Source organism: Drosophila takahashii, chromosome 3L (assembly GCF_030179915.1).
Source record: "Drosophila takahashii strain IR98-3 E-12201 chromosome 3L, DtakHiC1v2, whole genome shotgun sequence".
NCBI lineage: Eukaryota > Metazoa > Arthropoda > Insecta > Diptera > Drosophilidae > Drosophila > Drosophila takahashii.
Window position 1 is genome coordinate 2,615,832 of NC_091680.1, and position 24,238 is coordinate 2,640,069.

The following is a 24,238-nucleotide window of genomic DNA, read 5'->3' on the forward strand; positions in this document are numbered from 1 at the left end:
ATTTTGATGATGCTTAAGCCAAAAATTTCAGTTATAAAGTAAAAACAATGTTAATTTTTGAAAAATGTATTTTAAAGTTTGGAAAGTAATTTATATATTTAAAAAGATGTTTCAAAAATCTTCTTCATCTAAAACCTTAGATTAATTTCTTATTCTAAAATTCCCTAATACTAAAAAAATATTTACGGGAAATATTTAAAACATTTTATATTTTTAATACAGAATTAAGGAAAAAGCGATTTGAAATCAACGCAATAGAAATTTTTTAAAAATTACTATAACAATTCTAATAGTCTGCTTTTAGGCAAACGAAAAATTTTTCAGAGCATCTAAAACTGCGACTTGCTCCTAACTTCCTGACTTTGATTGTTTTTATTTACTTGAGCCATTTCTTTCGCCATCTTTTTGCCGCCTGCAACATATGGCCAGAATTTTTCCAATTGTACTCACGCATTTCCAGGTCACCCCAGAAGGAAACCCACCCCCATTTCCCCATACCATCTACAAAAGCAATGAAGATCTCGGGCATTTCGGTGTGGATTTTGATGTGCCAATTGTTTTTATTCGATTTTATGGTGCGCCATAAACGAATTTTTAACTTTTGTTGTCCTTGAGGTTTAGCGGCCATTTCATTGGGAATATTGTAGGATTTAGGAGGGGGGTTTTGGGGATTTCTATCAGGGTGGATGTGTGTGGCTTACATTTATGGCGCTTTTGGCAGCACATGTTGCCTGCGAATATTAGTTTATCACTCGCCATTTTATGGATTTCCAAGTGGCTGAGGCAAATTAGAGAGGCATAACAACTTTTTCATGGTCTATTCGTGGATATTGGTTATAATATTGGGTATGCTATATAGCTGGCCACGCCCTTTTGCTGCCGCATTTCGTTACAATCTGCCTCGGGGGCAAAAATCTCAGGAACGCAGAAGAAACCCCCTTTCCATTTCACAAAAGCCGGCGAAATGAATTGCGCCTTTAAGGTTTTCGTTTAAGTGAAATGTCAGCAACAGAAATTGAATCGAAAATTGTAAAATTGGTTTTGTATAAACATTTTTGCCAAATGAAATGAAAACGCTTTTCTTACGACTTGTGCCGTTTTCCGTTTGCCGCTTGCCTCCTGCCTGCCATGAAATTTCATTCTTTTGATTCGGTTTCCCTCTTTTCCATTTTCCCCTCCGTGTGCAAACATTGCAAAACATCATATTTCTTGTGCCTGTTTTTTATTTCCGAAACAAAAGCCCAGCCCAAGTGGTCTAAACTAGCCAACCACCCCACTCAGGCCACTATTTTTTTCCTAGAACTTGTGTATAATTTATTGCTCATACGACCCGTGTGCGTGTGGGTATTTTCAGATTTTTTTCTTTTAGAGGGGAAAGGCGAAAAATGCTTGGCTGTGTGAGTTGTGGAATTGTGGAAACGTCAAAAGTGCGTCAATCAACAAAAACTTCAAGGGAACGAAAAGCCAGATCCCTTGTTTATTTTCTAGTGCATTTTTCTAGAGTCCTGCTTTTTTTATTTACTTTTGATTTATAAGAGCCAGGAATTGTTCTGGGAACTGCCAAAGCTTCGGAGATGGAGAATCTGCTGTTAACAAGCAGATTTATGCTTTTGGCTTGGATTTATGGGGTCTAAAGAAAATTTTAAGAATTATGGGGACTCATTTTAAAATTGTTGAACCAAAGAACTAATTTTAAAAATTGTTGAAAGAATTATTTTGATAATCCAAAACCATTTAAGCCAGTAAAAATAGTAAAATCTTCCATAAAATTTCAAAATTCACATTTATATTACAAAATTTCGTACATCCTCAGCCTAAACATTATTTAACAAATACATAAAAAATATAGTTTACATCTAAGATCTAACTAAGATTTACGGCTAACAAAACTAGAAATGAGTGCTTGCATTTTTCACATTGTAATCATTGACTAGTGAATTATTTGTAGCATTCCTGTGACAAAAATGTATACAAATTCATACGTCTATCTACAAGATACAAGTTACAAGTTACTAGCAACTAGCAAACCCGTTTTGGCGTTGATAGCAGCAAGATGATTGATAATGATTGATTGCCTTCGATGTGGAAACTGAGTAATGGATAATAATAATGCTTATGTAGTGGCAAGAACGTCAGGTATATGCCACGATTTTGGCCAGAACGAAACTAAAATTAAATATTCCAAGCACACACACACACTCTCTCGCACACAGAATCACACCTTAAGGATCTAGAGTTCTATAACTATCCTATATCTGCAACTATGACTCCTGACTGATTCCTGCACTGAGGCTTCCATCGATAATGGGTTCCGAATCCTCCTCCCGATTTCCCTCGCCCAAACAGGTGGCCATGGGCCCATGTCTTAGCAAGGAGTAGCTATCCCGATGATGGATGAGTAATCTGTGCTGCTGATGGGCTATAAAACTGCTTCCCCTCCTCAAGGACCTCCTGCCCATCTCAAGGATCTCCAGCGTGGGGTCCCGGGCAAATACGAAGTTCTGATAGGCTCGCACAAAGCTGAAGATAATGGCAAAGGCGCCGCCCAGGATCATCAGGTAGGATCCGATGGGCACGGCACTCGGCGCTATAACTGTGCCCAAATAAATCCACCGCTTGATGGCGGGTGTCAGCTCAGAGATGCCCTGAAATTTACAGATTTTTATGGATTCTCTAAGTGGTTTTCTAGTTCTTAATATCTCACCTCTTCCAGCCACATGACCGGAAAGATAAAGTCTCGAAAATCACGCACTGGATAGACGTCCTTGGCACGCGTCACCTTTAGATTCAGCTGTATCCGCACTTTACCCTCCAGCGGTACTCCAAGTTTCTAAGAGAAAAACGAAAACAAATTAGAACTGCGTGGCGGAAAAAAACAAAGTAATTAAGTTCTTGATATACGTAAGAATGCCAAATAAAATAAAACTGAAACCGTGTAGGAATCTAAAAGTATTTTTCTTAGTTAACCAGAATATTTAATATGCATTTTTTCTTAAAATTGTTCATTATTATATAAATTTTTAATCTAATTGAGCTTCCTGACATTACACATAAAAAAACTTTAAGAACATTAGAAAAAAAAGCATAATTTAAAAACTTTTGGGTTCTATAAATGGAATATATTTTTAAGAAATGGGCTCCCTTAACTCACCGGTTGTATTTTGAAGTACGTTTCATGCTTCTCGCGTTCTGGCTTTAATCCCTCCACGGAATCGAGAAGATCTGGGTGGGATTCAAAGAAATGCGGATTTGAGATGTAAACGGGGGCGCCATATTGGCAGGGGCTGATGTTCTGGAGACCCAGTATTGGCTCATAATCGCTGGAATCATAGCACTTGTTCTCGGGATTGTGGGCGGAGTCTCCATAAGAATTATTGGGCAACCTGAACAGATCCGCTGCTATGCCATCCTTTTCCAGGCTCTCCACATATTTCAGTGGAATAATCCGGCAAAGATCCTTATCGTAGATATGAACCATTTCCGATTTTGTAAGTTCCCGCGGCGGAAAGAAGGATCCTTCTGATCCAGCTAAACTTGTGCATGGTGGCTCGCTCCAGTGAGGCAGATGATCCAATCCATTCAGCTGGTCTATATAACCAAACTGATCCATGCTATCCATGCCCGTCTTAACGGATGAAACCTCAGTGAGGGTTCCGTTACGACCCAGGAGCAGACCCATCCTCTCCATGGGTCTCATGTGCTTTGGATAGAACCTATGGGCCAAACTAACTAACGCATCGTCGTAGCCAAAAGCCAACTGCTCGGCAGTAACCTTGATAAAGGGCTTGAATTGAGCAGCCGTCACCACCACGGATATGGTTTTTGACAGAAGATATCCCAGCTTCGGGCTGAGACTGGTGAGGGTCTATTGGAAAAGGGGGTTTTTAAAATGTATAGTTTTATTAATTTTAAAAATATATATTAATTTTTGCAAAATATGTAATGTATGATAGTAGAAATAATCTAAAACCATAAAATAATGCCAAAAATGAAATTTAAAAATTAGAACCGAAATTAAGAAATTATTTAAACTTAGATTCTAAGAATGATATAGAGCACATTGAGTTTTTTAAATTTAATTACTAAACAAAAATGTTATAATAGAGAATTTGATAAAGTAAAAAATGTATATTAAACATAAGTTTTTAAATATTAAATTAATTTTTAAGCATAATTCAATTAATTTTAGCTAAAAATCCTCACCAGCAATGGAATATTGGGCGTCGTTATAGGCGTGTCCTTATCAATACTCAGTTCAGGAACAAATTGCAGTATCTTCTTATGCTGATATGACACGGTGTAGTTATTCTCGTGAAACTTGACATTCACCTTCTGCATGTCTTCCCTGTAAAAAGCGGAGAAAGAGCGGAAAATATAATATCTTATCATTAATCGGCACGTGCTGCGCACTCGGACTCGGTTTCGTGGTCCAAAGTCAGGGGCGGCCAACACAAAAAGCCAAAGCAATTGAATGTCAAGTTCAGTTTCGTTCGAGAGAAAACAGAAAAAGCAAAAAAATACAAAACAAGTTGAAGCCAACATAAAAAGTAACAGCGGATGACGGGCACTTTGGGCCTCGATTTGTCATTATGGTTACATTTTTAACATCTCATCGCTATCCAAGATTCCTCGTATGTACTTGTGAATTAATCTTTAGCCTAGTGATACGATGATTGATCACTTTGAACCGAACCCTCTCAGGTTATCCTTCATTTAAACGGGTTCACTTTAGTCTCTATATTTAAAGGCCTATTATTAAACATTGCATTACATTTGCACGAGCTCTAGATGTTGTAATCTCAATCGACGGAAACTCGCCTTCAAGAGCTGTGAGCTCATGGTTTAATTGGCCAACTAATTGCACGGCGGCTCCGGCTCACGGCTGTTGGCCAGTTTGATTGGGTGTTAAAATATCCGAAGAGATAATTCAATTGTTTGCACTTTGCATCGGCTTATGTTCAAGCTTAGTTTAATCTGATTTTGATAACACAGTGCAACATGAAAAATGTAACCGCAATTCTGATTTCATGGGCGGAAAGAACTCATCGAAATAAGCTAAAACCCATTTGGGTTTCTCTGGCTTAGCTCGCGTTTACCTTTTATAGCGAGTTAAAGTTTTACATACAAAATTTATTTGTAACGGCCATATCTTTTGAACCGATTAAAATTTCACTACCAAGTCTTCAGTGATTATGTTGCTATGAACCCAAGGAACTAAATTGTCAAATGACTCTTTCGCACTTAGTACCTAGTGCACCTAGCGCGTTAAAAAACAAATTTACCTAATTTTTCGATTTTTAACGCGCTAGGTTTACGTCTTCGCAAGAGCCATTTGTCAATTTAGTTCCATGGCTTCATAGCTACATAATCACTGAAGACTTGATAGTGAAATTTTAATCGGTTCACAAGATATGGCCGTTACAAATAAATTTTGTATGTAAAACTTTAACTCGCTATAATAGGTAAACGCGAGCTAAGCCAGAGAAACCCAAATGGGTTTTAGCTTATTTCGATGAGTTCTTTCCGCCCATGAAATCAAAATTGCGGTTACATTTTATAACCCTAAAAATGTTGCACAGTGTAAGTGATTAATGGGAAAATATTTGGAGATTGAATTAATATATCTAATAAGTAAGAAAAGGATTTTTTTGGGCTATTGTTAAATATTTTACACCTAATTAAGCTTGTAAAAATATTATAAAAATTGGACATTTGCTTATCTGATTTTGATAAGTGATTAAAAAGAAAATATTAGTATTTTTATGGAGATAAGATCCAAACAAATGTATTTCTGTTACTGTTAAATATTTTACACCCACTCAAACTGCAAATAATTTCTTAATAAAGACATTGGTTATACTAAGCTACAAAGTATTAATTTTCTATAGTTTATAACAATTTCTGCACCATAATTATCCACCGGTTAGCAGTGAAATTCTGAAATCAGATATCACTTCCTAGGCCACTAATTATCCCTTCTAGAAGTTCAATAAGTTAACCATTGACCGTTTCCGTAGCTAATATTTTTTAGCCACTTGAATTGCATTTAGCCACTTGCGATTTGCGATTCTAATTACAGGTATTAAGCCATCAACTTCCCAGCAAACCATGACCAATCGGAGTGCTGTGCCAAAGCCACCGTGGAAATTTGTCTATGCACAAAAGGTTTTCCACACAACCTGAGGTGTCAGAAAAGGCGTAACGAATTTTTCAATTGCCGCGATTTATGACCAAAAATAACTGCAAGTCTTACCTGTAGACAAAAGGACCAACTTCTTGCAAATGGGGTTTTTCACCTCGCAGAAAACCATCTGGATTGGTTACATTGTAGATGTAGAGCTTGGTCAATCGAATGACGCCAGGCCTTTGCCAATAATGATAGCTCAATGTATCATTCCACAGCCTTAAGTTCTGTAGGAAATAACAAAAAATATTATTATAATTTTAAGAGCAAATATATATGAGAAAAGCCCACCTTTAGTATAAAATAATCCAGCCAGGGCATGGATGATAAAATAATGCCTAAGATTAAAGTAATTATTCCAATAATTATCACAGCTAGTCTATCTGAAAAATAAAGAAATATGGTAAACAAATTAGTATTTAAATATATACAGTTTACTAAAAATGATTATGATATTAGGCAACTTAGTAAAACTTATAGCTATTATTTAACGCTGAGAGGATAATCTTAGAAAGCGTAGAAATATATATAAATTATGCAACACAATTTTATTCAGTGACGAAAAATTACCCCCTGAAATGCAGCTTTTCATATTCCTTTTTAATGCCTGCTTTTTTTAAGCAATTTCGTAAGGTAAATAAAATGAAATTATTTGCGAATTTCACGGTGCAATTTCACGGATGTCACATGCAATTACAATGGTCAACACTCGAGATCTCTCGTGGGCATTCAATCGCGATCTTGGCCGACTTATCGCCAAAATGGACATACATATTCATTCGTATGACAGCTGCCAAAATTTACGACCCTCTGTTATCACTAATTGAAACTTAATCTCTCAAGCGATGCAATGTTAATTGGCCCATGCACTTAGCCTCTGGAAATCTGGACGTTGGACGTTCGTCCGCAACATCAGAAATGAAAAATCAACATCCACATCACCTTGCTGGCATTTTGAGGCGGTGGGCGTGGCCAGCAGCATCTCGGCTGATGATTATGATTACGATGCTGATGATGATGATGATGATGGGCATACAATGCCAACGAGTTCTGAATATATTTTTTCACGGGTTTTTCGGTGTACTTGTGGCGATCAGTCAACGAACTGATCGCCACGCCGCTTCGATCAAGAAAAACTGTTTTCGCTATCAAGTTTCACCGAAATGCCGAAATGCCGCCGCCCCGAAAAAAGTGCAAGGTGAAGCGTTTTGAAACAACATAAATTTCAATTTTTATTTATTATTTATTATCTTATAAAATGCATTATGGCGCTGCTTCGATTTTTGCAGGTCACTAAGTCAAAAGCTGCGACGTCAGCGATAAGGTCGAATATAAAGTAAAGTAGGAAGGAAATCAACTGGGAAAAAGCGAATCTGTAAATGCACTTTATTTTCATTTGATTTTAAATATTTAACCAGATAATACTTTTACTTAACTTTTTTTATAGTTTTTCATTTTGAGATTAAAAAATGTGATATTAATATTATCGACATTTCAGAAGAAATTATGTTTATTCTGAATTTTTATATTTAGAACTACTAATTTGGAATTTATTTTAAGCTTTCAAAAAATATTTTAATATTATTTAATACCCAACTAAGAATATAAAACCAACTATAAGTGTAAAATAAAAATCCACAGTGACTGCCATAAATCAGCGTGGAATTCATTAAGCCCATATTGAAACTGGGCGCGATAATTGCTGTCAAAATATAGCCGGATTATATGAGTTGTGCATTGTATCATTTTTTGCCTGCCAAAGTTCAGGCGGCTTCTTTATCGTGTGTGTGTTCCAGTGACCCTGAAGAGCCCGACGACCATAAACTCTGTCCCAGAGAAAGTTACGCAAAAAAAAGGAGAGTGAAGAAAAAACCAAAAAAAGAGCCCAAAAAGCGACAACAAGTGTCATAAAACGAGGTACATAACATTTTTTTTTTTGAGAGCCCAAGGTCAAGGGAAGACAGCGCCTCAACGGAAGGCTTTATTCGGTTGTTCAGTTTTCCTAAGCTATAACGTTACTGCAATCGAACGGCGATTGCAAATCGGGTTTCAGAGCGAGATGGGAAGATTTAGCGTATGACCATATAGCCGTAGCGATATGGTCACTAAACATTTGGCACACAATTGATACGTCAGCAACCGATGACTGACGACTGTTGACAATTATGCTGATCCCAGTGAAAAATACTTACATACCTACTTTAATATTTCTGTTTTGCGCTATGTTTTTTCAATGGGTTTTTTCTTATTTTCGTTTACTCGTTTATACGGGCAGTAAAGTGTTCTGTTACAACAAAAGCAGAAGCGGCGCTAAAAGGGGAATATTCAGTATACAAACAACTAAAGCTTTGAAAAGATAAATGAAGAAATAAATTAAAGATTATTTACTTACTAGAAGAATAAAAATGTAAAAACTTAAAGATATTTATACTTTGTAAAGGAAATTAAAAAAAAAGATTTTTTAGTAATATTTTTATTTTAAAAGGTAATTTTTAAAAATAGGTATAATGCAAGATTCATGGGTTTTAAAATCTAATATTTACTAAAAATTTATTTTACCACATATTTAAAACCATTTTAATATAAGAAATAAAAGTCTAAAGTTAAAAGTTTTTAAAATTATATTTTTAGGAAAAGAAATTTATTAAATTTATATGAATTACATAAACTGAAATCTATATATATAAAAAATCAAATAAAATATATTTTGGTTAGTAATTGATAAAAGTAAATCTTTTATTTTATAACCCATCCCTTTTCTCTTCGCCCCTGCTTCAATTGGATTTGGCCACTGGTGTCATATGCTCGTTTCTTTTGAGAATTACAGCTGAGCACGCGATACTAATATTTCTGAGCTTCTAGACTCGACAGCTATCCAAAAACCACGCACAAAGATTAAAAACGAAAAAAAAGATATAAACCCCCAATCACCGAGAAGCGAGAAAAACTTTAGAGCGCTGCAATTGCCGTAGACTTTGAAATTGTTCAAAATGAAACAATTTAAATGGTCAGTAATATTAGCTGCGAGGGTTTAAGTGAAACATTTGTTGGCCTGGGAGGTCTATCCAACCTGGTTTTTTGCATTTTATTTTTGTTTTTTCGTTTCTGTTGAAGCTTGGCCCCAAAAATAACAAACGAAAAAGAATAAACGTAAGTTTCCCAATTGCCTGTTAAAATTAACGCTCACAATTACCGGCCGTAAAGCTGCAGCTGCTTCGCAGCTCTTGGCCAACAAAAAAGCGTCGGCCAAAAGGCAACAAAGCGTGCTGGTCATATCCACATACCATTTCAATAGACAGTTTCTATACTATACTTTGCTATATTCATTAACAATAGAGCAGCTAAACAGTTGCAATTCTACGAGGAAACAATCGAGCTGAGATTTCGACCAAGAACGTGCCGGTGTAATAATAATAATCCAAGACCTGATCCGGCTGCCCCTCCCCTTTGCACTAAAAAGAAAAAATCTTTATAGCCATGTAAACACTTTTGTTTAAGCAAATAATAATGGCAATTCCTGGCGGTCCGAGTTCACTTCCTTGTACGCCTTACAATTTGCATCACGTGACTGCAGATCTTCGGAGATCTGGAATACGTATCTTTTATATGTGCGATCCCTTAGTGGTTCAGCCCAATTAGCCCAACGAAAAAAAGAAAATAAAAGAAGAAAACCTGTTTCTGGTCACCGAGACGTGCCTTCGCGGCAGTTTTGCATTTAAGTTATCGCATTTCGGCCCTTAATTAAAGCATTTACATCAGATTCTCGCTGGGGATAAGGACCCGAAAAGAGGGTATGCGTTTAAAGAGAAGCGCCGGCCGAAGGTTAGGAACTGGATCTGGAAAGTTTGCAAAGGCTCGTAACGGAAATCCTGGGGAGAAACCCATAATGGAAAGTGAACTGGGATTTTTACTCCGTTGAGTCAGCCAAGATCGGAAAGGAAAGGAATGTAATTGATGACCCTATTTAGATTTATTTAGCAAGATTGGAATTCTTTGCGGAAATGCCTTTTAATAGCTTGTAATGTAAAGTTGTAATGACGTTAATTTATTATTTTGTGAGTGCTAAATAAATAAATGTAAATAAATAAATGGTATTTATACTTGAAATATTTATTGAAGTACCTATACTTTTCCGTAGCTTTATAATATTTATAGATTTTTTTATCAAAGAAAAAAATTCTGTATACATTTACAATCTTTAAAGATTTAATACTCTCTTAAAATATTTAAACGTTTCCCAAACTGAATATTTATTTTTGGCTTCTGGTTGGCTGAATTCTGTGTCAATAGCTTGTAAATTCCTTCGCAGAGTAACCAAAGCTGAGGCACGATTTTGGCCAGGCCTTAATGCCAGCATCTTGTTATATAATCGCAAAGCACACTCACAGAGACGTGAGTTGGTGTTTTTGTGTTGCCAAAGAGTCCACTGCAGTCGGGAACTCTTCTTCTTCAGCCGAGCTGCACCACTTGAGCCCCGCGCCTGTTTCTATTTGAGCCAGCCAAACAAATGACCAAAAGCCCCCCTAACCCGCCTACAGAGCCTCTACTTTGGAAATAGAATTGGTCAAAGGCAACCAGCATGTGTTAATTCATGCTCACTCTCTCGATTCGCCATCGGCATTCACGGCGGCTACTTGATTTCGCACTCCACTCACTGTCGCTATCACTGGCCCCTTGAAGCCACCGAATCCACTCGGAACCCACTCGTTCACTCATTTTCGGCACTCATTCACCGTTTTGCAGCTTCACTTACACAAGGAAAAATACTTGGGGGTTTAGAAAATGTTTTAAATATTTGTTATATAGAAATATTTAAAAATATTGTTTAAAAATACATTTTATATTCTTTTTTTTTAATAGAGACTACCTAACAATTAAAAATATTTAATATTTTATTTAGGTAAGTAGAAGTTTTTCAAAATTCTATTAATAATTATATAATTTAATGGAAAATATATTCCTAAAATGCCCATAGCTTGTAACAACAATTTTTATTATTTTTCGCTTTTAGTTGTAATACCAAGTTTAATTTCTTTTAGTGTTACCATTTCTACCCCTATCCCCACACTTAAAGCCTGGCCTATTGATTTGGCAACATTTTCATATTTGCTTTGAATGAGCTCGTGGCCATTTGCTGGTATTGGTCTTCACAAGTCCGAGTATTTGGCAGTTAATAGTGGCTAGTGGCTAGTAGTGCTGGCCACAGAGTTTTCAATTGCGAATTTTCTGTTTTTAATGCTGCTTGTTGTTTGCCTACTGCCGTTGTTTGTTATGTTCAAAGCCCGAACATTGCAATAGAATTGCCCAAGCAGCAGGCAGTGGTGAAAAATCCAAGATAGATCAGCTAAATATAGCTTCCTCAATTAGAGATTATCTCAAAAATTACCAGTAATTAAAATTCGACTCTTTGTGGCCTTAAAAATCTCGCGCATTAATCTGAGATAAATCCTTCGGCAATGATCACGTCCCACAGAAGTACCCATAATTGCCCCTGGTCAGAGCCACAGCCACAAACAGCATCCCCTAGAAGTCCAATAGCAAGGCACTTGGCCAACATGGCAATAAAGCCAGGCCAATAGTCAAGTGCAAAACGCTTAAAATATAATTCTATATAAGCGACAATCGAAAAACAGTCGAAAATGCCTTCAAAAACGAAATGAAACCGAAACCAGAAAATACAGAAAAAAACAGAGAGAAAAGCGAAACGTAAACAAACGGAGCCTGAGTTCGCAGTCTAAGCCAAGTTCAGTTAGTTAGCTGTCCGTCTCTCTCTGGCGAATGTTCTTGGCCATGGTTACTAGTATTACTATTTGCCAGCTTTTCGCTGGCTGTTTGCACACTTGGCTGCCTTCGACTAACTTAGCTTGGCTTGGCTTGGCTCACTCGGCGTATACGCAATGTCGGCCATTGCAAAGAACGCTACAGTCTACAGTTTACAGTCTCTGTTTGAATTCGTATTCGAATTCGAGTTTCGTGTCTGTGTGTTTCCTTGATTTACATCTGCGCTTAGTTGGCTGCTTAGTTTAGCTGTTTTCAACTTCAAATTGTTTTTTATTTTTCGGGTATTTTTTTTGATTGCCACTTGGTTTTTCCTTTCAGCCAAAGACTCGTTTTTCAATTTTTCGGTTGCAGTTCTTGGATGACCAGTTTTGTATACAACATTTTGCGGTATTTTCAACCAAGCTGTCAATCGACTGTTAGTTTCGGTATTGTGCTTTTCGCTTTGGCTTTTCAGACAACTTAACAAGACTCCGACCAATTTGGCAGTTGATATTGACTTTTAGTTAGCTAATTGAGTATTTAATAACATTTTTCCTTAATTCAATTTTCTTGTCGATTGTCGAAGGTGATAAGAACTTGAGGAGCTGTCAGTCAAGGCATTTCCTTTTATGGGAAAGCTTGCCAAAATATGTTTCAGAACTATGCGTTAAAAGAATATTTTAATCGCAATTTAAGTTCCAAAAGAAATTTTTAATTTTATATTAATTTTGGATGCATGCTAAAATTAGATTTCTAATGTATTTTTGTTAAATTAAATAAATACTGCATTTTTGTAATATATTATCTCATTATTCATATGTTTTCCATTAGTGTTTAAATAAATTGAATAAGTTATGAATTTTAATAACACATTTTCTAATTTTTCGTTTATTTCCCATAAGTGTTTTAATAAACTAAATAAGTTATAATTTTTTTATAACATTTCCTAATTTTTTCCTAAATTTTCCATCAATGTAATTGAAGTCTTGCTTCATGCTAAAATTGATCTGCTAATTGTTTTGGCTGCTCTAGCTTTTAAAACCTCCTCGTTAATACATCATTATTGGTTTATTCATTAGAAATAGAATTGAAATATTCTGCTCGGATGACTGGCATATTTTTACCGGTATAATTAAGTGTGTTGTACTTACTATTGCTAATCCTAACTCCATTTGATATCAGCATGGAGAGTGGCGTTCCCCTGTGTGTCACATGGGGGCGTGACCTCCGCCCCTGTGATGGCTGTGCTTGTTGTTGCTGTTGCTGCTGGGGATGTTGCTGCGATTGCGATTGCTGTTGCTGTTGCAGTTGCTGATGTTGCTGTTGTTGCTGCTGCGGTTGCTGCTGCCGTCGACCACGCCCACAGGTGGCCCAGTCAAGGAGGTGATCTCTAGCGGTGCGTCCATATCGCAGGTAATGTTTCTCCAAGCCCATAATTCAAGTCTATCGGAGATAGTGGCAATAAAAGCGGTTGAGGTGGATTAGTTCAACAGCAAAAATAGGGGACAACAACATATTTATGGAGAGCAATTAAAATTTAATTAGCCTGCCGTGTCGGTCAAGTACTTCCTGGGGTGAATTTCACTCTCAAAAAATGGAGAATTTCTAGAACATCACATTACCTTGGCATACTATCTACTTAGTTCTCCTCAAAGATTTGGCTGTGATTAGCTGCATTTTTGCATGCGGACCTACAGAAAAAACCGCAATGAATCGTGTCCATAAATTCAGTTACAACAGTATAATAATACATGTTTTTATTAGCCCGGTGGCTGATAAATGCTCCATGGCGTAAATACATTTGTCACTCGGTACGTGAGATGCCGGGGGAAGCCTCTCCCCTCGGCAGGTCGTTACCTTAGGCCACAGACAATATGCTAATTGGCCACCAACCAACGGGCTACCGGCCACCGGCACAGTTTCATTTGCTTACTAATTGAAAATGCAGCAAATAAAATGGAATTTATCGGTGGGTCCAGGAAAAACGTGAAGATCGCAGTGGAATCTCAGTGTATTAATCAGGCGAAGCGGAATCAAACTCAGGTCGAGGCACGTGATCAATTAAAATTCAATCGAAATCAGATCATATTTTAAAATTTATGTTACTTGCTTTTTTTTCCATTTAAATTACTTTTTAATAAGTAATAAATTTTAAAAGAGGGCCCATACATTTTTATATTAAATTAAAATATTTAATACAATTAACTGTTTTTGTGTCTCTTACTAATCTCTTATATTTTAATTTGAAAAAATAAAAATAAGTTTAATAAATAGAAAATACATTTCTAACTAAATATTTAAATTGTTCTTCCGTTTATATTAATTTTTATTAAGTACTAAATTTAAAATAGGGCTCCATAAATCCATTTAGTAAATTGCTTCATTCTAAATGTATTCCACTAATTGTTTTTATGTGTCTTGTTAATCCCTTATAAATATTTTTCATTAGAAAAATGCTAATAAATGCTAGTAAATAAAATAATAAAATGGAAATTATGGGCGAACTCAAGTGAATTGCACATGATCAATAATCAAGTTTTCATGAGACAATGACACTTGGATTTTTATAGTGCAAAAGCGGAAAACAGAAAATTTCCATGCAAAGTACAGAAACCAAAACAAATGACTGAGGCAACGAACTTTGCATATCTGGACTTATGCTTGGACTTTACTTTTTTTGTCGCTCCGCGTGTGAGCTCATAGCCCATTTGGTCATTTACCAAGATTTTCATTTAAGCCGCCGCCGCTCATCTGAAGTGAGGGCAAATTATATTTAATTGACTTCTGACATAACTGAAATGTTAGTTAAACTGCTGTCACAATTGAGCGATTTTGGTTTATGAACAAAGTTGTGTATCCGTCTTACAAAACAGAAATACTAAAGAAAAAAATAAAGAAAAATATTTAAACCCAATTAATGACATTTATATTTTGTACTTTGTTTTTTTTCGTATCTCTTGCTGTAATTAAAGCCAGATTGTAAACTGCTTTGGGCCAAGAGACGCTGCTGCCTTAATTTGTGGCATTTTGCCAGGGCAAATATTTAGCTGTACGCTTAATGAGCATAAAATAATTAAGGCCGCAGCCGCATTTAATTTGCCAACTTCCCAAGGGTATTGCTTTTTTCCCAAAGGGAAAGGATGCGGAAACAAAAGGTTGGAGTTTCTGGTTCTGGATAACGACTTTATTCGAAGTTCCTGCAATCAGCATTCAGCATTCAGGCAGTCGGAAGTGGCTATTATTTATCATCTGGATGTGCGACACTCCTCCTTCGCCATTAACCCCTTGTTGCACACTCTTTTGCCACAATTCACGCCTCAACAGGCCGAGCCAATCCATTAAGATGTGCCCAACAGAAAATAAAGTGGTAAAAATTGGGGAGAGAAAAAAATGCAGAAAAAAAGTAAAACACGTTTTTTACAATTTTAAGCTAAATTGTGCTTATTGGCCACGCCGTTGGTCACCTGGCTTCTTTTGGCCATAAGCAGCCAGCATTATGCAATCCGAAAATGAGACACCAGAGACTAAGAGACTCTGAAACTCTGGACTGGATTGGCTTGGTTAGAAAATCATTAAAAAATAGCACAAGCATTTGCGTAAAGAAATTTCAAAATGCCAAATGCGAAATTTGATTGACCTAAATACGGTTTTATAATAGCCATATATCCCCAACCAGACCAGACTATGGGGTTTTATATATATGGGATGTGTTGCAACTGCCACATGCCACTTTGAGCCACCGCACTGGAGCACCATGTCCATGTCCAGCGAAGCTTTCTAACAGCTGACGACGACGATACCCAACCCGATTCCACAGCAATATCTATGTGTATATCCATGTCCAGTCGCTCAGTTTCTCAGTCTCTCAGCCTCACTTTCGATTGCAGTTGCAGTTGTGGCTGCAAAAGCAGCAAAAGTGGCGGCAGAAGTAGGTTGCTTGGCCAGCAGGCCACTAAACCACTGAGCCACTCGGTCTAAAGCGTTCGTTGGCATTTGCCGAAAAATCTACCTTCCCGCGCGCACCTGCTGCATGTTGCTGCCGTTCATGTTGCTGTTGTAAATGTTGCTGCTGCTGCTAATCGCGTGCATTTCAAAGTGTGAGTCAAGAGCTGCGCCTTCTTTGGCGCCTGGCTAACCGGGGGTATTGTGATAAATTCACTGGGAGGATATCAATTTGGGAAAAACCCACATTTAGCTATGGCTTCGTGAACTTTAAATGGGTAAACAATTAAGCAATCGCTGGCATTTGGCGCGGAGATTCTGGGATAACCAGTTGTCAAATTGAATGAATGACAATGTATAGCTGTTTTCCTTTTTTTTGTTTACATTTTAATTAGTTATGTTGCTAAGATTTTTAAATTAATTTCCATATAATTTTAACTATTAATTTAAATATTTAGACGACAATGAAAATTTATAAATTTAATTTAAATTAATAAAAAAAGATATCCATTTATCATTAGAGAAAATTTGCATTTATTTTAGTTTAGCAAATTCATATTTGGTTTGTTGTTTTTTTTTATCTAATTAAATAAGAAAAGGAAACGAAAAATACTTAACTTTAAAATAATAAAATTTAAATGCACTTCCTAGCTTTTAAAGGTAAAAAATTTTATATATAAAATAATCATAATTTTTAGAAGAGTACTGAATAGCTTTTAACATTTCCCTGAGTTTTATTTTCCCAGTCCTACACATGTAAGCTTTATTTGACTCCTCACATATTACCAAATATTTTCCCCCTAAGTGCTGTCGAGTGTATCTCAAGTTCGCTGCTTTCCTTGACTCATTCGGCGCAGTGATGTGATGTGATGTTGCCTCTTGCCAAACAGTAGCCACCAACCAGCTGGAGTGGCTGTTTCTCCTCCTCCTTCTCCATCTCCGCCTGGCTGTCTCTTGTGTCTCCGATGTCTCTTGTTGCACTTGTTTGTTTTGGTTTCTTGGCACTGCAGTTGTGACTGCCGCCGCCGCTGCTGCTGCTGATTTAATAATTTCACACAGCCGCAGTTTCAGTTTCAGGTTGCTGTGGACTTTTTTGCTCAGTAGTGCGAAGGTCACGCGCCACTTTTCTCTTTCCCGCATTCACAATTCACCATCCTCAAATCCAGTTTGCCTTTTTTCCAGCTGGAGTGCGAGATTTCGGCCTGTTTTATGCATTTTTAATAAATTTCTGCTTAATTTTTGGCAGCCAACGCTTTATAATTTTATGGTCCTTATTATTTTTTTCTTTCTTTCTGTATTTTTTTCTTGCGTTTTTATTACATATATAAAATATCAATTTTTTGAAATCATCAGCTGCAGCTTCCTTTTCCTCCTTTTGGCCGCTGGGCACTTGAATGGCTTCATAAGCCATGGCCAAAAGGCTGCGCCCACAAAAATGCACAAAAAAAGGGCCAGCACATGGACACAAGGGCCCGGCATATTTCATAATTGGCATCGTTGGGAACGCGTTGATTGGCAAATTGTATGCAATTATTGAAACTGTGGGTTGCCTCTTTCTGTTCGAATCGATTCGATTTCACAGGCGAAAGGTTCGTTCATCTTTTCCCGCTGTTGACATTGAGATAAACATAAAAAATCTTTACGGAAGTCTCCGTTCGAACTGGAAGTGCTCTCTCATTTAGCTCTAATTGCAGCTTACACATGGGCCAGGCCATTTATTTGGCCATGCCCCCAGCAGCAGCATAACGGCCAAGTGCACGGGGAAAAATACTTGAGAGTGATATTAAAGCTCTAATTATTATAATTAATTTTAAGGTTCTTTTTGAAAGGATTTTTAATAATTGAGGGAGCAAGAAAATGTATATATTCATAAATTTTTTTCTGAATTAATTTAATATAAAAATATTTTGAAATCATATTTTTTTTCTTTGTTCTTTATTGAAGCATTTTCAAATGTAATGAAACATTTTATTTATTTTATACTCAATAAAATATAATCTTAATTTTCTTTCTGTGTGAGAGTTTTCCGCTTGGTAGCGCCACACTTTCCTTGGCGGGGAATCTACTCCCTCGTGCTCTTATTATTTTATATTATGCCATCGTTTTGTTCAGCTCAATTAAGATACAACGCATCGAGAGCGAAAGCGATGGGTATATTTACATGTCTGTACATTCATAGCTCAGCTAGCCAGGCCAAGCGCAACAAATCATTCTATAAATGGTACAACAACAACAGCAACAAACACTCCAGGAGCGATGTAAACAATTTAAATGGCATTAAGTAATTCAACATTAACATTAAACTTCATGTTATAATAATTGTTGCTTTGAGGAATTGAAAAAATGGTGCAAGCTTAGCAGGAAAATTAAATAATTGTAGATGAAACGAAAGACTTAGGCTACGAACTTGACATTGTGGTTTGGTACTAACGACAGTTGGGTTCTTGGTAGAAAAAATGCGTCTGATAATTTTAACATTTGCAATAAACCTTAATAAATATATTTCTGCCTCTTTTATTTTTGCAGTCTCTTAAAATTTCCCACAAAAAACCCCATAGAAACCTATTTGCCAGTAGTTCGATAACTGCCTTTTCAATTGAGTGGCCCTAATTGAGCTCTCATCTTCAAAATCACTTGATTAGTTGCCTCGGCATTTGACACGCGTTCACCCCAAACTCGAGAGCAGCGGCAAAAACATTATCAAGATTGTTGTTTCAAACGTCATGGAGTCTGGACGCAGCAGTTGCAGTTCCCAAAGCAAAGTCGCAGACTTGGCTAAAACCGTGGCCAATCACTGAAGCGTTGCCGGCCGCTCCATCAACAGGCAAAAAAAAACAGAAATTATTGGCAAATATTTTCCAATACTCGGCAGCAGCTGCGTCGAGTGTTGTAATTTATACGTACACACACTCTCCCGCTGTCTATTTTTGGGAACATTTTATGGGCCATATTGTTGGTTTTCTTTTTATTTTGGCAAAACGAAACCATTCGCGAAATGCTCCAATTACGGCCGAGAATTTCCATTAAATCAAAAAAGCCCTTTTCGGCCTGTTATGTTTTGTTATTTTATGCGAGTCATGAATCAATTTCGCTGGCTTTTTGAGAAGGGTTCGATCTGGTTGTCAGTGAAATAAAGAAATAAAGCCGGCAAGGTCGTGCCAGAGTGTGTGTGTGGGCCTGAACCGGCAACTTCAATCCTGACCTAAGTCACTATAAAGCTATGTAAGTTATATAGCTAGCGATTCGCTTGTCTCGCCTGCGGCCAAAAAATTAGCGATTGATGGCTTTCTCGCACTTTAAGCCGCCAAATGGCCAAAAAGGCAATTTGCCAATTTCTCGCTCTTATCAGGGGGTTCCAATCACTGGGTTATTAAAGAGCATGGCTCATTATGTAAACCTATCTGCCAGATATTGTATGTTCGCGTTATTAGCAAGTGTGCCTGCCCTGGGCAATTTTTTGCCGGCCAAATGAATCAGAAAATCAGATACTCACATACTCACTCAAAAAAACTTGTGTCAATATTTCAATTTAACGGTTAGGAAAACGGCAAACTAACGCAACAAAAGCAGCCTTTTGTGTGACGTCTATTGCTCTTAGAGGTATTTCTTTTTTGCTTGCGGTTAATTTAAGACAACTTCTGTGTCCACTTTTAAGTCTGGCCAATTGGTGGGCGGACAAATGGATGGATGGATGGATGGATTGGTGGGCTGGTGTGCTGGGGATGAGTGACTAGACCCCACTAAGTGCTGTGCAGAAGGTGCAGACAGCGTTGGGAATTTCGCTTAAATTGCTGTCTGCGGTTCGCTTGAAAGTGAAACTGATTGGGGCTAAGCGAAAAAGTGGCGTGATTAAATAGGGCTTAAAGAGCGGGGGGTTTGAAGAAGTTGAAAGACCTGCATTCCCATCAAAATTTAAAAAAGAAGCATATATATTCCCAGCAATATTTCTTAAACATTGTTTTATCCATATAATTTATTAAAAGTTATAAATCTTACGACAAACGTTTTTAAATAATTTTTTTAAAGATTTAAATTTTAAAAAGCTGTTTAGCTATTGATATAATATTGAGAAGTTAATGATTGCCAAAATTTATAAAATATTTTATATTTTATTTATTAAATTATATTCAATTTAATTATTAAATAAAATATACAATATACATTCGCAACAAATTTTTCTTTCACGAAAAGTCCCAAAAATGTCGTCACAAATTATTTGTTTTTAGGTCATCACCCCACTCATCCGACCTTCGAAACTCGCCAGTTTAGTTGGCATTTTCAATTCTACGTTAACTGTTTGCGCTGACCCCTAAATTTCACACCATTTCACATACGAAATGTCTCAATTTTTATTACTTTTATTTCCTTCAAGTGTCTCTATTTATCTGTGGCTGGGGTCATAAACTTAGTATTTGGCAAGATCTGCGCAAATGGCAACGGAACTCGAAAAAAACGGACGTATTGGTCAATAATCAATAGCGATATTTGACGGATAAACTAGAAAGATCTACGTGTGTAAGCTTAGCTCAGTTTCTATTCCCTTGAAGGGCAAGTTGACCTTGTCTGTGTTACTCTATCAATTTCACCTTAACATTGACCCGAACATCTGGGTCAAATTTAATCAGGGGTGGGGAAAAACGCATCATAATATGGGGTTTTTAATTTTTAATTTTTTGGTACGTGTCTGCGGTTGCATACTTGCGAAATCCCCAAAAAAACAGATCGACAGACTCCAAAAATATATGCATTTGGCCAAGAGAGACAAACACACGAGAAATGACCGCTCATAACCACATTGCCGTTATTTTGCATAACTTGCAAAATGTTTACACTTAATTGCAGACTGCAAAAAAGAGCCAAAAAGCGAAAAAAAACTCACATACAAAACTGTTTATAAATTAAAGCAAACAACCCAAGAGTCGTTGGGTAAGGGCTCTTCTGAAGTCTAGATTTTCTGTTCATTTCTTGACATCTTATTGATAAGGCTGTCCGGCAAATCAAATATTTTTTGCAATCAGCTTAATTGATTTGCTCTCGTCTGGCGAATAAAATGATATTTTTGACAGCTCCGTTAATGTTTATAATCCAATTAAATGCGCACATTGAACCGCATTTCGATTAAAAAGGTGCAGGGGCTTGCCTATTTGAATTTATATAAGTGCATACCGCTGATTACATTGATAAGTTAATAATTAAACAAAAAGAAATATTATTTGTTGACAGAAAGATTATTTTAAGACAATGGCATTGCTTTCGATTTTATTTATTTATTTTCACAGCTGAAGTCAAATAATTTAAAATTGAATTGACATTTCTATACTTTTTAATGCAAATTAATTAAACCACCTCGTGAGAAATTATATTTCTGCTTAAATAATAGGTAGGTAGGTACTAGAATTAATTATTGTCAAAAGAAATAATCTAATTCAAACAAACAAGTAGATAAATCTTAAAGTAGTTCATTCGTGATTAAAAAGAATTTATTTGAATGCTCGGTGAATAAATAAATTAGCATTTCATATGCTTCCAATAAATTAAAGTCGATAAATAAATTGAATGAAATTAATTTAATTAATGCTGACGGTATTTATGAAAACTGCATTAAAAATGTAAAAATAAATTATTAAAATGCCTTATGCACAACCAAACTTAAGGCATAATTTACTTTAGATTTTTAAATTATTTATTGACATAATTATTTTTTTTATTTGAGCTTAGTTAATATTTTGTATTATCAATAAACCTTTAGATTCAATATTCAATAATATTATTCCTTTTTTTTTTGTTAATTAAAATTGGTTAGCTCAATTTAAAGTCACAGCTTTATAATTAACCAAGCTAAATTAATGGACGATCATTTATTCTTTGGCACTTAATGAAAACATTACAGTAAACCCGCGAAACCTTTAACAGAAGCACATTAATAAAAATTCCGTACTTGACACGGTAAATATAATTAATGGAACCACACTTAATATTTATTATTTTTCCCACTCACAGAATGTTGCACATACGCCCTCATATCATAACTCATACGCCCCGTTTGACACTTACGTTTCGATAATTCTCTTGAAGCTGCACGGCTAATCCAAAGTTTGTCTTTCGCAACGGGGAAATACGAGGAATTCTCAATTGGTTTTCGATTATTTGGGTCAAATGTAACCTTTTTGCATATTCACTGCCGCGAAACTAATTGATTTTGTGCCAATTAGGAAAGGTTTTTTTAACGTTTGATATTTACGAACTCATAATCGCATTATCCTTCGCACAGACACTCGTCGAATTCGAACTCTGTGGATTTATTTAACCGCATTTACTGACGTTCGCCACGATCGCTGGCGAGAGAGCATGTGTCGTTTTAAGTTGACGCGTCGGAATGAAAAACTCGCATGAATGGACCGTCGTCTGGGCAAGACGTTTTTGTTTAAAACCCCAAGATTTTGAGACGACTTCGGCTGCGATCGCCTCGCCGACTAAGTACGAGTGCTTTTTAAACAGAGCCGATCGTTCAGTTTTGTGCTTGCTCGTATCTCTGTATCTGTGTATCTGTGAGATACTCTCGTACTAACCAGAGTGCTGCAATCCTAGCCGCTGTTTAGATTTAAGGTAACAGAAGCCGAGGCTTACAGAAATTTGGCAATTGGCTATAAACAAAATGCTTGCTCAGGTGAGGTGAGTTTCTCCCCTGAGTTGAATTTTTCCTTTCCTCAGCAGGTAATTGGCCTGATAGGCGGTGGGGATTTTTCGCTTTTATGCTGAGTCACCTGTACTTTGGGTTACTTCTCTTGTTGTTTACTTATTATTTTCTTGCTTTTTATCGCAGTTGGTGGTTCTAGTTAAGTGAACTTGACGCCGTTTTATAGCTTCCTTAGTATTTCCGACTTTTGGGGTTTTTCTGAGGGATATGCGAGGCGACGGCTTGGAAAGAGATGACTTTTACTCAAGGGATTGCAAGTGCACAGAGAAAAAGGGAGTCCTTAAAATATATTTTTTAAGGAAATTAATAGTATACATTTTTGTTTGAGGATAAACTTAAATTGAAAAAATATTTAGCAAATACAGAAGGTAATTATAATAATACATATTAAATTAATAATATTTTAAAATTTCTTATGCGTTTAAAATTTTTGAATTGAAATTAAAACTAAATGTAACGATAAAACCAAGGCTAATTTTAAAGAGATCATCTCCAAAACCATGCCTTATCAATTACCAATAATAAACCCGAATTATCCACCTTGAAGGCAATGGTTGTGAAAAACTCCCCATTTGCCATAAAGCGAAGTGGAAAATTTTCCTCCATCACATCGCAATTGTTTTTATGTGTCTAAGCTAAACTGCCCGCAGAGTAAACAGATCAAATCGGGGGCTTGACTGCCCTCGCCAGACGGCTAATTCCAATTCCCCCTCCGTATTCAGACTAATTTAACAAAAATACAGAACTGTTGTGATCGCAGACGCACTGACGTCAGAGATATAGTGATATTACTATTACCTTTTGTTGATCTCACCTGACGGGATCTGAACTCTTCAATTAGAGATACCTGTTGCTTTTACGGCCAAGAACTTGGTCATAAATTTAATGCATTTGATTAATTCCCCTATCGAATGAAGGACATCAACTAGCTAAGTCGATCATAACTTTAGTGTAAAATACCTTAGAATAATAAGCATGGAATATTACTAGTAAAACTACATATTGCATTGGGATAGCTTCGGCTACTTCGTCGGTAGTGATGATTGATGATGATAGACAGCACTATTGCTTACATTAGATTTCAGCACATTAAACAGCATGACCGACCGAACCGGAAACAGGTCTTTTGTAGAACAATTTGCCGCCACAAAGGAAGTTTTCCCGCAGTTCAAAAGGGTCAAAACCGAAAAACACTCGAAAATGTTCAAGTGCTCGGTAAACTTGGTAGTCGGAAATAACTGAAATTCGCGCGGATTACAAATGACACAGTTACCCAGTTAAACGGCCAAGGATGCCACTGCAGTTATTTCTTGGACCAAAAGACCTTAATCTAATATATACACAAGTTACCCTGAAGGTTGCTTGTTGACAAGAACGACTTAATTGCAGTTGTGAAACAGAAACTTGAAAACTAAAGCACAAATAAAATGTTTTTTACATTTGACAACATGTTATGGGTATGGGGACAAGTTTTTGCTGGTTTTTGGACAACCGAAAAATTTTAATTTATATTGTTTATAATTATAATTGCCAGCATTTTGCGGAAAAGGCCACGGGAGACATTAAAAAATATTCAAACTGCCTCGGCAGACGCTCCACTTGAATGGCAAGAGGAATTTACCTTTTTCGAATGACTTTTTTACAGAGGCCAGTAT

The 24,238-nt window shown here is 36.5% G+C and overlaps 1 protein-coding gene across 3 annotated transcripts; it reads right to left on the reverse strand.

Moving 5' to 3' along the window:
• Window positions 1-1,747: 1,747 nt before the first annotated feature.
• On the reverse strand, window positions 1,748-22,495 carry dsb (debris buster). Of its 3 annotated transcripts, XM_017140955.3 has the most exons (8): window positions 21,941-22,495; window positions 13,096-13,387; window positions 6,476-6,567; window positions 6,254-6,411; window positions 4,204-4,345; window positions 3,152-3,865; window positions 2,705-2,830; window positions 1,748-2,645 (listed from the first exon to the last, which is right to left on the reverse strand). In XM_017140955.3, the coding sequence occupies exons 2-8, from the start codon at window positions 13,376-13,378 to the stop codon at window positions 2,262-2,264; spliced, it is 1,899 nt and encodes a 632-aa protein (XP_016996444.2). In that variant the 5' UTR covers window positions 13,379-13,387; window positions 21,941-22,495; the 3' UTR covers window positions 1,748-2,261. The 3 variants fall into 3 exon arrangements, with proteins under 3 accessions (XP_016996444.2, XP_070071620.1, XP_070071621.1); XM_070215519.1 differs by lacking the exons at window positions 13,096-13,387; window positions 21,941-22,495 and adding an exon at window positions 7,127-7,284; XM_070215520.1 differs by lacking the exons at window positions 6,254-6,411; window positions 6,476-6,567; window positions 13,096-13,387; window positions 21,941-22,495 and adding an exon at window positions 6,078-6,143.
• Between the last annotated feature and the right edge of the window lie 1,743 nt (window positions 22,496-24,238).